The 13891-nt window shown below is 56.3% G+C and overlaps 4 protein-coding genes across 4 annotated transcripts; 1 reads left to right on the forward strand and 3 right to left on the reverse strand.

Annotated features, from left to right (window-relative positions):
• Positions 1 to 1453: 1453 nt before the first annotated feature.
• On the forward strand, positions 1454 to 3949 carry CH63R_00189 (uncharacterized protein; the record flags this gene model as incomplete). Its single annotated transcript, XM_018295164.1, has 1 exon — positions 1454 to 3949. The coding sequence occupies one exon, from the start codon at positions 1454 to 1456 to the stop codon at positions 3947 to 3949; it is 2496 nt and encodes an 831-aa protein (XP_018163526.1).
• Positions 3950 to 4334: 385 nt separating this feature from the next.
• Positions 4335 to 4909, reverse strand: CH63R_00190 (Riboflavin aldehyde-forming enzyme; the record flags this gene model as incomplete). The annotated part of the gene is made up of 2 exons (XM_018295165.1): positions 4335 to 4677; positions 4746 to 4909. The coding sequence occupies 2 exons, from the start codon at positions 4907 to 4909 to the stop codon at positions 4335 to 4337; spliced, it is 507 nt and encodes a 168-aa protein (XP_018163527.1).
• A 2647-nt stretch (positions 4910 to 7556) lies between these two features.
• Positions 7557 to 9808, reverse strand: CH63R_00191 (Protein kinase; the record flags this gene model as incomplete). Its single annotated transcript, XM_018295166.1, has 5 exons — positions 7557 to 8207; positions 8276 to 9111; positions 9193 to 9359; positions 9411 to 9475; positions 9533 to 9808. The coding sequence occupies 5 exons, from the start codon at positions 9806 to 9808 to the stop codon at positions 7557 to 7559; spliced, it is 1995 nt and encodes a 664-aa protein (XP_018163528.1).
• A 995-nt stretch (positions 9809 to 10803) lies between these two features.
• CH63R_00192 (Major facilitator superfamily transporter) lies at positions 10804 to 12707 on the reverse strand (the record flags this gene model as incomplete). The annotated part of the gene is made up of 4 exons (XM_018295167.1): positions 10804 to 11030; positions 11106 to 11967; positions 12022 to 12234; positions 12285 to 12707. The coding sequence occupies 4 exons, from the start codon at positions 12705 to 12707 to the stop codon at positions 10804 to 10806; spliced, it is 1725 nt and encodes a 574-aa protein (XP_018163529.1).
• Between the last annotated feature and the right edge of the window lie 1184 nt (positions 12708 to 13891).

The following is a 13891-nucleotide window of genomic DNA, read 5'->3' on the forward strand; positions in this document are numbered from 1 at the left end:
GGTGGGATCTTATGAGACCCAATGGGTCATCGCAGGTTGTAACTAGTCGTCGCAAGGCAGAAGGGCGAAGAGAAGGTAGAACGGCACCGATGGACGGTCGCAGCGCATGCGCGAGCGCGAATTGGGGCTTCGTGGGATGCTGGCGGCGAAGAAGATGTCGGGGTGTGCGTCGGGTGTGTGTCGCCCGGATATTGGTTGCGCGCACCGATGGATCAGGATTGTATTGACCTTAGTGGTGAGCGCGGAACGGAAGGGGGGAGCGATGCACCGATTGCGAGGTGTGGATCGCGTTGGAAGCCGCTCTGCGCTGTGGAGGAGCAACGGCGCGTCAGAAAAATCCAGTCGGCGTTTCCCGAACCCAAAAGGGGCTTAGCGTATGCTTGGGTCCACTGATCCCTCGCTTAGACGCTTACCGAGTTCACCGAAAGCTACACACCGAGGTAGCTCTACTCACCGGGGACGACGCATCATGAAGAGGCACTTGTATGCAACAACATGAGCGGAGCAAGACTCGTATTATGTGTCTCCCAAGACAAAACATACATTCTACCTTGTAATTCTCCAAATATTCAAATACATATGTAGCATCCAGTTTGGCATATTGAGCTGTTCCCAATACCGATCTCCTTTATTCCTGAATCCGAGTTACTGTTTCTGTAGGATCTTGACCTTGCGATGTTGGTGGTCTGTTTAACTCGAGGTCAAGAGACTTGTCTTCGCTCTCTATTAGTTCTACTATGACATCTTAGGTCTTTACTCTCGTATGATATCTTGGTGCTTGCAGGAACGTCGTTGTACATCCTCTTGGCAAGCAGGCACTTGTCAAAGGCACTTGTGGACAATGGAAACCAAAAATTTGCTTTCTTAAGAACAGAAGTTACGCCGGGCATCAACATATTGGCCGGAACTAAGTTATTAATGTTGCCTCTAGATATCGATGTTCCAAGCGGTCTGTGTCTCCATAAGTCCTATCTTTTCGACATCCCAGCTGGCCCATGGGTTGGTGGTCGTAGTCTGTTTCTCACGACGGCCGCAAGCCCAAAGCCAACGCCAACCAACATAATCACCCCAATGAGTGTGAGCAGAAAGGACATAAAAGGTATTTAATCATAGCAGCAAATGCGAATTCTGTATTCACCTGGCAGAGCCTACGGGTTCTGTGTCGTGGAGTGTGAATAAGTCAACGAGTTGTTTCCATCAGACGATGCTTCGGGTTTTACTATAAATGCATTTATTTTCCCAACCCTCCTACTCGAAAACCAAAATCTACTCCAACATCCAAGAATCCAACCACTCCAAGATTCTCAACGCCCCGACACTCTCACCATACCGATCGATACTCTCTCAGTCAAGCCGATTGGCCCTCCTAAGCACCTTTCCCCAAAAATTACCGAACCTGAATACTAACACCACTTCAGCCAACCAACATATCATCAAACAGAACCTGCCCAAGATGAGCGTCCGTATCCACCTGGAGTTCGTCGTCAGGGTCGACGCCGCCGTGTCTCGGCAGACGAAAGAGACAACCTACAAGCCCGAAGATCCCGGGGCGAAGATCTCAGCCCGCCTCCGCAAGATGGGAGTCCCTGCTTCGAACACCCTGGGTGACGTTGACTGGTTCGTCCATGTCGACCAGGAGATCATCCACCTCGGCAAGACGACCTGGCGCCTCGCCCATGTCAGCTCGCCTTTCATCCCACTCGACTCTAGCCTGACCTACACCGTTGCTTCCGTCTGCTCGGCCATCCAAACCGACAATGATATCAAGATCGGACTCAACCACCTCCCCCGCCTCGGCGTCGAGATTAAACCAGAGAACAGCGTCTTCACCGTCATCGAGGCCCAGCGAGCCCTCGCCCTCCTCTGGTCCGCGGGCCCGCGCCTCAGCGCCCTTCACGCCGAGTACTGCGGGGTTGGCTCGGCCGTGGCCCCTGGCCTCGAGTTCTCACGTCTCGCCAACGCCAGTAAACGCTTCTTCCTGCCGCCGATCGACTTGCCCCACGAAATCAGCCTGAAGAGGGAATCGAAGGAGACCATGTCCAACCACGGGTTCTCCGGCAAGGTTCAAGTATGGGTACCCACCCAGACCCGCGGCACTTCGCTCGAAAACCACGCCATCCGGTCAATCAAGGGAGGCCTGTCTACCATAAAGGATCTGGTCGAGGGGACGAGGGTCTACGTGAAGAAGAGCAAAGATGACGAGGCCCGCGTTACTCGCGGCGCCTACGACTTCACCAGCCTCCTTCAGCCCGACAACCATTCCATCCGATTCAACCAGCACGGCGGGACGATGAACGCGAGGGCGATTGTTGCTTGGGCGGAGGTATGTCGTAACATCGTCGACTTCTGCAAAAACGCGCCTCAGAGTCTGCTGCAATCTCTGTTGGAACGACTGAGCCGTCCGTCCGTTGCGAGCTCTGAAACTGCTGAATCTTCTTCCTCTAGACCTTATACCGTCTTCGATCTCCTCGTCGACCTTCGGCTTCCGTCTCAGGCGGCCTACTACGAATCGCTCGGCCTGAACCCCTTCGTCCCCGAGTTGACCAAGCGCATGTCCGTTGATCTCTTGGAGAGGGAAGGCGTCCCGCACCAGACCTTCGGCGTCGAGATCGAATACCTCGTCCCGTACAACAGGATCGAGCATCCGGATGCTCGTCCGGACGACCGCCGATGGGTCTACACCCACCCGGCGGCCCGAGTGTCCCCGTTCAACTCGGCCTACTCCGCCTTGGGGAACCGCCTCGCGAGGCTTCTCACGGGTGCCGGCCACCTCGGCGTCACCTTCGACAGCCAGTTCAGAAGCTGGGGCCCTACCATCCCGATGGGGAGCAAAGCCAACATCGCCAACATCGCTCAGAAGATGGGCTACCCCTTGATCCGCTTCGTCGACGACGTCGACTCTATCCACCAGATCTGGCACATCCACAGCGACCCCTCCCTCTCCAACTTCCAGAACGGCGAGTTCGGCTACGGGGGCCACGTCGGCGTCGAGCTCTCGAGCCCCGTCTTCCGCCCTACCCCCGGCGACTTTGGCAAGGTCATTGACGTGGTGCAGTTGATCCGGGCCAGCACGCGGTCGATGACAGACCCCACCTGCGGGTTCCACGTCCACGTCGGCGACGTCCGCGGCTTCTCTCTCCGCTCGATGAAGAAGATCGCCACGCTCGTCTGGGCGGCCGAGCCCGTCCTTTACAGCCTCGTCCACCCCTCGCGCTCCGACTTCGAGACGGCGGCGCCCATAAGCACGAAATCGGCCCTGGCCGAGGAGGACGTGCTGGACAAGTACGACTCCGACGTGAACACCGCGGCGTCGACCGACATGGAGGCCCACTTGCCCATGGACGAGATGGCGCAACGCCTCAAAGACATGATGCTGGCCCTCTGGTCCTCCAAGAACGTTCCCGACATCCTCGGCCTCCTCCAGCCCGGCGACGACGGCCACAAGGGCGGGTTGTCCTTCGCCAGCATGACAAGAACCTACTTTGGGGACTCGACTGCGATAACTTCCATCTACCAGGGCACAGTGGAGTTCAGGCAGCTCGAGGGCACGCTGGACCCGGAGCTGATCATGTACTGGACGAAGCTGGTGCTGCGAATTGCTGAGGTGGGGAGGGACATGCCGGCCGCCAGGTTTTCTGCGGCGCTGAGCAAGATCATCAAGAAATACCCCACTGAAAGGGAGAGGCTTTCGGCCTTATTGGAGGTGCTCGGGCTGGAGGAGCATCTCACCTACTGGGGCAGGGCCGTAGCAAAGAACAAGGCTCAGGCTCTGGCAACAGCGCCTGCGGAGGGGTCGGAGAGGAAGAGGTATCAGCTCCCTGACGAAGTGTCACAGTATGGGTACGACGAGAGGAACGCATTCCTACGCGAATTCTTTGAGGATAACATGGTTTTCGTTCCGGAGACGGATGAAACTGCCTTCAAGAATGCCAAGAACCTCAGCTTGTGAGGGGATGCCAAGTTCCAGACATGCTCTCACATGAAGAGCATCCACCAGTAGTAAGTACGCAGGTTAAGTACCTAGTATAGAATGCTTAGAGAAGCATTGATTGAATAAATGAAACAATGAAAAGAAGTAGTATGAAGCACAAGATTCACAAGATCAAATTGCATTAACAGTATCACTGAATCTGGACTCGTCATCTAAGAAAGGAAACAGTGTCACGAAAGGCACAAATGCTTTGAGAATAAACTGGTTTCTGGAATTCTCTAGACTTCGCGACAATATGCCACCCCTTGAAGTACTGTCCTGCAACCGTTGCCTTCATCTCCCTGATATAACACCCATGCTAGCAAAGGCTGTGAAGATCCGTGTGAAGTGCCAGAAAAGCAGCTCAGATAAGGGACCACTCAATGTTTCCGACGCGACCCAGACCCTTATCTCCAACCACCTTCTCAAAGACCGCCGGGCTGACGTCAATGTCATTCTCAGCACATCCCATGCACTTGTCAGTGACCTTGACATTGGTCTGGCCATTCGGACCCTTGATGCGGACAGTGCGGCCACAGAGAGGGTTGCCATTGGACTGGGAGCCCATCTTGATGTGGGAAAGGGCGACGATCATAGAACCATCGTTGTCGGTCCAGCCACAGGCACCGAGGGCGGGGTTGAAGAAGGTGATGTCGCCAATGAAAGGGCCCGGGTTGAGGTCCTGGCGAGCAGAAAGCTTGGTGGGCCTGTAAAGCACAAAGATCAGAGTCTGTACAAGCCAAAGAGGAAGAGGAAGAAGAGGGAGTATTCTTACTCATAGATATCTTTGTTCTGGACAAGGGAAGGGTTGCCAGCAACGCTGCGGACGTTGTTGATAGTCTCAAGGGCCTGAGCCACATTGTTGGTGAGGGGAGCTGCATTGGCGCCCAGAGTAGCGAGGCCAGCAATGGCAGTGGTGATGATGACCTTGGCAAACATCTTGACTGGTATTATTGCGTGAGGGAAGTGCAATGACTGAAGTGAGTGGAGTGGAAGTGAAAGGCTGACAAGAGAGTGGCAGCGAACAAAGTTGCTTGTGAAAGACTGGGTATCTGAAGAAGAAGAAGAAGAGTTGTTGCGGATGGTAGAAGAAGAAGAAGAGAGTGTTGAGCAGAGGAAAAGGGGGTTTTTATAAGGGCGAGGAGGAGGAGGAGGGCGGCCAGTCCGTCTGTGGGGCGACAGGCCAACAGAAAACTTCAGTTTAAAGAAGGTACACGACCACACTGTTCTTTCCTCATGTAAATAAACAAGGCCTGAAGCAAAGCTGGAGAGGAAGGAATCCGCCTGAGGAAAGAGAAGGAGGCCAAGGCAAAGCCATGAGTTGCCCATCTAAAGGGGCTTAGCGCCAACAGCTTCAGGGCTGTTGGTAGTCCAGACCAAGCACTAGACTCGCTTATCGGAGTATACCCTCTACTCTAATGGTCTGGTTAGAAATAAGGAAGTCACGGTCTCTGAACTGAGGCGGGGTGTTGCTCAAGGGGCGCCATGAGGCAGTCTGGCTGGCAGGGAAAGGATCATCAGGCTTGAGGATGGGCGCCACAACTCAGGAACAAAGAGATGCTTGCAGGTCTTATCTCCATATTATCCAGAATGAGTGATTGCACATGCTTGACTGGGTTTACTGGGGTAGAAAGAGAGGACTTTAAGTCCTGCATGAAGTTTGCAGGGTGACAGCTCAGCAGCTTGCCTGGTTGCTGCAGCTTCCCATCTTTAAAACTCTATCTCTAAAAGACAGCCCTGTAAGAAAATGTCATTGGAAGATGATAGGACACCAGTTTGCCAAGTTGACCCAAGCTTTGCGGGCAGGAGCGTTGCACCAGGGAAGCATGCTGCATGTAGAGGAACCTGGGCAACAACAGCAACAAAGGCACCCCGCACAAACGTGCAGGTTTACATCAATGCGTGATAATTCTGAAGTATGTATGTCTGAAAGCAGCTAGGAATCATATTGATGGAGGTTGCAGTGTATGATGCTGATTCCTTTCCATCAGTATATGATCTCCATTCTCCAGTGTTCTCCCAGCAGGCACAGCACTACAGAATCAATGACTCTCTATAGCTCTTAGATACCAAGTCCCTGGCGATTGAAAATGAGCTCATAAAGCAACTGCAAAGTCGTTTGGTAACTAGCTTATGCGAATTGTTGTCCTTGTCTCTTCATCCGCCTGCCTACCTAGCGTGGCTTCCCTCTTGGGCTGGGCTAGACTCACAGTGCAACCCCATCACAGATGCAGTGGCGTGTCTAAATCAAGGGGTCATGCAGAGTGCAAAAGTCAGGAAGGAATGATGTGATATCAAATAAGCCGAAGGCTACAGAAGGAAGGATGTGCCGAAATCTAAGGAGAGGCTTGGCAGCCCCTGATGGAGATCTGGAGCTTGTTGGGTGGTGGTTTGCAGCAGATGTTTGACTACAAAATGTAGACAAAAGTCTTGCCCCAGGTCACACAAAAAACTTAAAACAACCCAAAGCAAGCCCCAGAATCAGATAGAGTATCTGATCAGCCTGTCACGCCCCGAAGCCGAGGGCTTTGCTGTCTGTGGAGGAGAAGGTGGCGGACAGAAGGATGGTGGGACACTGGGCCACGGTCGCAATGGCAGTCGATGGCCAATTCGACATTGTTCTCCGACGCAGAGTACCTTATTTTCGGTAGCACGAGCTGACAGGATCGGACGGAGGGGGTTCGAGGCCGTTTGTTGCGTGTCGTTGGAGCATTTTCGGGTGAGACAGGTATCTTGGTGCAGGACGTGGCTGACTTACTCCTCGGAACAGCATCGACGACGACGATCCGGGACGAAAACGCACTGTTCCGCAAGGGAATCTGGGGTGACAGCTGTCTGACAGCCACCGGATCGATCCGCCCGTTTCTCTCATGTCAGCAGCAGCTCGATGGTACCACTACGCCGCACTAGTTTCTGGCGGGCACGATACATCATTCTTCGGGTTTCATTGGCAGTGGACAATGACCGGAAAGCATTATCTGCGAGGTGTGAAAGCATGGACGTGCCTAATTCATGGGGAAGAGTATCTTATTTCTGCCTTTTAACACCGGTGTGACCCATGTTCTCGGCAAATAATATCCTCGACTGGGTGAGTGGTCACCTGTCACCTCTGACACCACTCAAGGGGCACGCGTTATGGTGCTCAGACCAAACCGCTACTCCCATCATCTTCATGTTACTCGACCGGCCCAATGTGTCATCCTCGAGAGCAGGTGAACGGCACGAGGAGCCAGCTACAAGGGCATTCTTCGGACGCTTGGCCTATCCGCTCTCATCGCCGACAGTCACTGTTCAAGATGTGCGAAAGGAAGGCCTAACCCCCCGCTGATGAGATGCTGGTAGCCGGATTTAAGTGTCATCAATATGGTCCTCGTCAAATCTGTTATACACCTCTAGGTCTTTCCCGGATAGTATTCTAGAAAGCAATCATGGCCTTTAATGTCAAGTATACACACTAGAAAGGCAAACCAAAAAACTCCGAACAAACGCTCAAGAAGACCTTCCCAGGCAGAGATGCAGCAAAGCAAGCCGCCAAACATGCAACAAATACGCGTACATAGACGCACACGCACATATGTACAGACATTTACACGGCAACCGCGTTCCGCTGCCGGATGCTCTGCGACCGGAGGAACGAAATCTGGCCCCTCCGGACCGTCGTCTCCCCACGCGGCGACCGCAGCTCATCCTTGTCCTGCGACATGGTCGTCGACAGCTCGAGCGTGCCGAAGGGGTCGCTCACGGGCGCCGGCGGCTCGTCGCGGCGCACCGACAGGTAGAAGAAGTCCCACCAGAACGAGTGCTCCAGCTCGCGCGGCTTGCCGTCGGCGGTCCAGTAGCGCTCCTCGGACAGCTCCCGCGACAGGTGCCGCCGGAAGTAGCGGTCCTGGTTGACCCACCACGCGCGCCAGGCGACGAGGATGCCGACGGTGAGCGGGATGACGGTCGCCCAGTAGACCCAGAACAGGTGGCTCAGCACGGGGATCGGGTCCTTGGGGTTCGTCGACGTGCCGGGCTCCGGGTTCAAGACGGCGCCGGCGGCGTTATCACCTGCAGCATCCTCGCCTGAGGCCTGCCAGTCGAACATGGACATGCCGAAGAGGGTGCCGAGGAACTCGCCGGGTAGGAAAATGGCGGTGATGACGGCGAGAGCCTTCATCGAGGAAGAGTCGCGCGACGAAGCGACGGCCATGCGGGCATTGAGAACGTTGTCTTCTTGGGCCATCTTACTGTAGATCTTGGGTTGTGTCAGCGGGGTGGGAGTGCCATTAAAGGGACAAACAGGGAAGAAGGTGCGCGGCTTACAATGTCGATTTGAGCGCGGCATCGGGCCTCCGACATACGACGGTCGGTCTCGAGGCCCATGCACATTCTCTGCAGACCTTCAAGGTACTGGCGGATCTCATGCCAGTGGTTCCCGAGGGGATCGGCGAGCGGGTCGGGGGCGGGCGGCAGTGACCGCCGGTGCGTGCTCTGAGATGAGCGCGAGGGCGGTCCCGTCGGCGGTTCGTCTGGCTGGACCTGCTGCTCCTGCTGGTCGCGCCGGTCGGCGTCGGTGTCCCTGACATGGAAATCGTCCAGGCGGATCTTCAGCTCGCCCGTCGACATGCGCTCGGCCAGCTCGTCGCCGGCCTGCAACATCAGCTTGACGACCCTCTCCATCCAGCGGACGGTATCAAGCAGCTTGATGGACTCCTTGAGCACGTCGTGGGCGCTCTTCATCAGGTTCGCCATACTCATGGGGCCGGCGACCTGGGGCACCTTTTCGTTCTGGGTGCCGAAGGTCAGGCGGCGCATGAGCTTGGACCGGCGCTCGCGTTCCATCTCAAAGGCCTCGAAGCCGGCGATGCTGCTGACCTCCCACTCGAGGGACTTGACGTGGTTGATGTTCTCCATGACGGCCTCTTCGGTGCGCATGAACTGGACCTGCAGCAGGACGACGGGAGTGATAAAAGGGTGGGCCCAGTGGGCGCGACAGGCCTCAAGGCGCTGGTCGTACTCGTCGAGGTTCTCGAGGCTGTGCTGGCGCGGGTGGAAGGACTGCCTCACGAGGACGGAAGAGGTGCGGTTGCGTACGTCGTAAGTCATGGACAGGAAGTCGTAAGGCGTCCTGGGGTTCTTGGAGAAGGAGAGGATGAGGCCTGGAGGTAACAGTTAGCCGGTGTTTGGGGCGTGGGTGTGAGCGTGGCGCGTTTGAGGCCGGTGGCCCGGAATAAACTCACTCAGCTTGGAGCGGTCAAGGGACCAGAAACGGGACTCGTTGGTGACCCGGCGGGAGTACTGGAGGGTGGCCGGATGCAGGTCCATGGCGTCCAGGTCATCGGGGGTCATGGTGATGCCGTCTTCGCGGCGGTCAAATGACTTGTTGCGGCGGAAGCAGATGCTACGGCTGTCAGCATTTCGGGGGGTCGGAGGAAGAAGCGTCGTGATTCACACTCACACTCGTCGAACGCGCCCATCCAATACCAGCTCCGGATGCCGAACCGGTTCCTGGGTAAACACTCCCTGCCATGGGTGTCAGTGTCTATCAACCTCTCATCTAGACGAGACAAAAATGCTCACATTGTGGTCTACCGAGTACCCGCGGCGAAAGGCGAGGTCGAGGGTGCGGTGGCCCGGCACGTCGTCCTTGTGCTGGAGCTGGAAGCTGATGTCCTGGTCGCCCTCGAGCTCGGTCTTCATGCCCGAGGGGATGCCATTGTCCTTCTTGAAGACGACGTACTCGTCGTACTCGACCTTGGAGGCGGATTTGCCGTCGGCCAGCAGAATGTCGTCGCGCAGGGCGAGGGTGTCGAAGCGGAAGAGGTCGGACGAGTCGAGTCCCTGGAAGCGGGCCATGCGTTTTCCGTGGGTTGTCGCTGGTGCCTTGCGGGTTGCAGCTCAACATGACCGACGTGAGGTGAGACGGCGTCGGCGAGGGTGAGATTGAGAGTGAGAGTGAGAGTAAGGGTGAGACGTCATGTCATCCCAGGGGCAGCAGGGTCGGGGTGTCTTTCAGAATCCGGGCGGGCCAAGGGCCGCCTTTTATTGCAATGCCACTTCTTCTCTTCTGTCTTATTTTTATTTTTATTTTTATTCCTCCCAATTCCTATGGCTTGCTTGTCTGGCCAGTCTTGGCTGTCGGCGGTGGTTGGTTCGGGTCGCATTTCGCACCTGTTCCAGGGGTGTCGAGGGGCCCGAAAACGCAATTTTGGCGGGCCTCATCCTCGTTAGTTAGCGATCGTTTGCGGGGGTTGTTAACGGTTGCTCACTATTAGCGTTCGCCACTGATACTGAGGCGCCCACCCCTTCCAGACTACAGCGCTGCAGCGCACCCGCCAAAGAGCGATCCTTCAACGGCCGGCCGCCAGTGACAGTGGCATGTCGCTGCTCAGCCACTCTGATGTCCAGGACGGGGCCTCAATGTAGAGTCTTGGCGGGTGACCGGCGGGGCTCGTTTCCGGGGTCACGCGCTGTGCCGCGAAAGGAAGGAAGAACACACACACACACACACACCTCAAGAGGGAAAGAGGGTTCCTGCCGGCGGGGAGGGGAGGAAAGGCGGAAGGAATGAGGAGCAACAAATCGCGGCAGAAGGAACCTGGTGGTGGCGGCGGCAGCAGCATCTGCCTTGCTCCCTAGGCACCCACGATGTACGTCATGAGCATCTCTCGAGCTTGAGTTTCCGACACTTCATCATCGAAGTTTCAACTCAAAAGCCTCATCTGGACGCGCCAAACTTTGCTCAATTGGAGTTCAACATGGACATGGGACACCTGCTGGCCAGACCACAATTCGACAGCCAAGACCCGGGCCCAGCCACCGACGTACATCGACCCCCGGTCACCGCCGAATCATCGCGCCACTGAGTGATCGGCTCCGGTCTCCGGCCTCTTTTCCCCCGTCGTCTCCTCCTCCCCTTCCGCCCTCATTGTCCCTCGTCCATCTTCGGGCGACACCGGCTCCGGCTTCTTCGCGACGTCGTCTCTGCGCAGCTTGTGCCCGCCGCTCCAGCCGACCCACCTCGTCTCCCTTGGGCCCTTGAGCATGGTGATGATAATTGATAGGCCGATGAAACCAACTAAAGGAGAGTGCATCGGAATTAGCATTCGCACCGCAACGCCTCGCACCACGCTTGAACCAAGAGACCACTTACCAGATGCGCCTCCGCTGTACTTCCAGCCGCCCTGCGCATACAGCCTGTTGCCCACCGCTGTCCCTGTCAGCTGTCCGCAAAACACGCACACCATGTACGCGGTGTTGACCCTGTTCCTCGCCTTGGCGTTGATGGTGTAGATAGATGTCCGGTTCGCTGTCTGTGCCGTCTGGATGCCCATGTCGATGCAGATCGCCTGGACGACAGGTCCCGCAACCGTGAACTCGCCCGTGAAGGCGCCCACCACGCATCCGACGAAAATGACTACCTGACCCAGCACCGACGACAGGAACGGCACGTATCGGTCCATGATGAGCCGCCCGTAAACCGGCCCGCCGCAGATTGCCGCGATGCCGATGAGCGAGAATAGTCCGATCGTGATGGACGAGTACTCGTACGGCGGCGATGCCAGCAGGAACGTCAACGTCGTCCAGAACGACGTGAAGATGGCACTGATGAAGAACCCTATCAAGCACGCCTGCACAAGAACAGGTTCCGTAAATAACATGGTCACAATCGTCCACAGCGCGCGAAAGTAGTTCAGTCCGTCCGGGTTCTTGGACGGATAGTCCGGCAGGAAGAAGAACAACAGGATGAGAATGGCGTACTGAGCCCCGAACGAGACCCAGTAGATGGTGCGCCACGACGTGTAGTTGGCCACGATGCCCGACAGGAGCCGCGCGATGAGCATGCCGAGCATCAGGCCCGACGTCGTGATGGACAGTGAGCTTGCTTTCCTGTGCGCTGGGGCCATGTCGGCCACGAGCGGGAGCATGAGCTGCGGCGTGACAGTCGTGGCACCGACGATAAAAGAGAGGCCCAGGAATGCCTCGAAGGAGTTTGTCACGCAGAGGCCGAGCCACTGGAGACCGTCAGCTTCACACTACCCCGAAATCTCTCATCCACGTTTACTCACGAGCATGGCCGTCACCCAAATGAGTCCCAAGATGAATGGCCGCCGCCGCACCATGTCGCCCAGCGGGCAGATCAACAACAACCCGGCCGCGTATCCGGCCTGCATCAACGTCGCTACCGACGACGCCCTCTCAAAGCTGACTTCGAACGTCTCGGCGATCCTATTCAGCACCGGCTGGTTGTAATAGAGGTTGGCCACCGTAAACGTCGCCGCCTGCAACCGATTAGCATGTCTTTCGTCTGATCGCACGGGGACAAACTCACGACAGCGAACATAAAGTTTAGCGCCAGAGTAAATTGCGGAGGGTTCTCGGGATCGTACCGAAGCTTCCTCGGCGTCCAGGTGAGCGTCTTCACTACCAGATCCACGACCCCGTCGCGTCCCTTGCCGCCGCGGTACGATTCGCAGTCCGAATTCGACGGCGACGGCGTGGGTGACCTCGTCTCGTCGCCTGCCCAGACATTGCCTCCTCTCCTCTCCACGCCGGAGCCATCCGGGGTAGAGTTCAGGGCTGAGACCTGCGGGCTGGAAGCTTCTCCCACCACTGCCACCTTCTCCGTCTCCGCCTCGTCGGGCCCGGCCGTCGCAGCCGCAGCCGCGGGCGCCGCGACCATGTCCCTGTCGCCGACGACGTCCGTGCTTGTGTTGCCTCTGCCATCATCGGCAGAGTTTCGCGTCTGCGCCATGGGCTTTTATTTATCTATACTTCCTTCGCCCCGAAACTTGGAGATCAGTTGAAATTCCCCTGTAGTGGCCGCGGTTGAAAATCTGTGTTTCCGAGCACGTTTGGCCCGGGGTCTTCCGCCTGATCCTTTTCGTTGGGGAGTCGAATGCCGATGCTAGCGTTTGCGCGAGCGTCCGTCGAGGGGGCTAGTTGAGTTGGTAAGCGATGGTGATGAAGTCATGGCACTTGGATTCGGCAGTCGGTTGTTTGCTTGGCACTCAAAACATAAGCTGCCGTCTTCCAACAACCTTAGTTGGGAATGTAACTTCAGTTCACAGCACGTCGTCTGATCAATTGGGGGAAATTTTGTTCAAACTACGACGGATTTCCATGACGCACGCGACTCATGAAATGGGGAGACGTTGGCCGTTTGCCATGACCAAGTACCGAAGAAACCAAACCCGCCCGATGGGAACTGTCGCGGAGATAAGCTCACTGACCGCGGCGCGAGATCAGGGTCTAGGGTGTGCTAAGGTCTTGGGGGTCGCCTTGTCCTATCATCGCCCAGCGAGTCCATCATCGCGCGGCACCGACTCGGCGTGGGGGTGAGCACGCGAGAGGTGCGGTCTGGTCCACATACTCCGATATCCGGCGTCCGGGGGGTTCGATTGGGCGGGCGGTGGTGAACGTTCGGGATGATGGGGGTACGGGCTGAATAAAATGCTTCGAAAAAAAAACGCTTGGTCACTGTTCAAGCGTCTGCCACTGTTCATTTGTGTGCAGTCGTTTGAGTTCCATCCACACTAGCCGCAATGGATGTGCTGCACCTCGAGACTATTTAGTTGAAAATTTGAGAGCAAAACGACATCAAGCACAATAGCTCAGGGGTAGAGCGCTGGGCTCATAACCCAGAGGTCCTCGGATCGAAACCGAGTTGTGCTATCACAGTATTTCTTTTTTTGCTAGCCACATCTTCAGCCATCGACATCGAATTTTTTGTCAATGTCGTGTGTAACAATAACAACACGCGAATACTTTTAAAGTTCTGAAGCAAATCTTTTTATTTCCAGGTTTGACAGCTTCAATGCTATGAAGCCAGCATCTGAACCTAAACCAGTGCCCGCGAGCTGTCAATCCACAAACCAACGCGTCAACGAGGCCGCATGATGAGCCCGTGATGGCATGTTTCAACCCATCATGTCTATG

This window comes from Colletotrichum higginsianum, chromosome 1 (assembly GCF_001672515.1).
Source record: "Colletotrichum higginsianum IMI 349063 chromosome 1, whole genome shotgun sequence".
Taxonomy (NCBI): Eukaryota; Fungi; Ascomycota; class Sordariomycetes; order Glomerellales; family Glomerellaceae; genus Colletotrichum; species Colletotrichum higginsianum.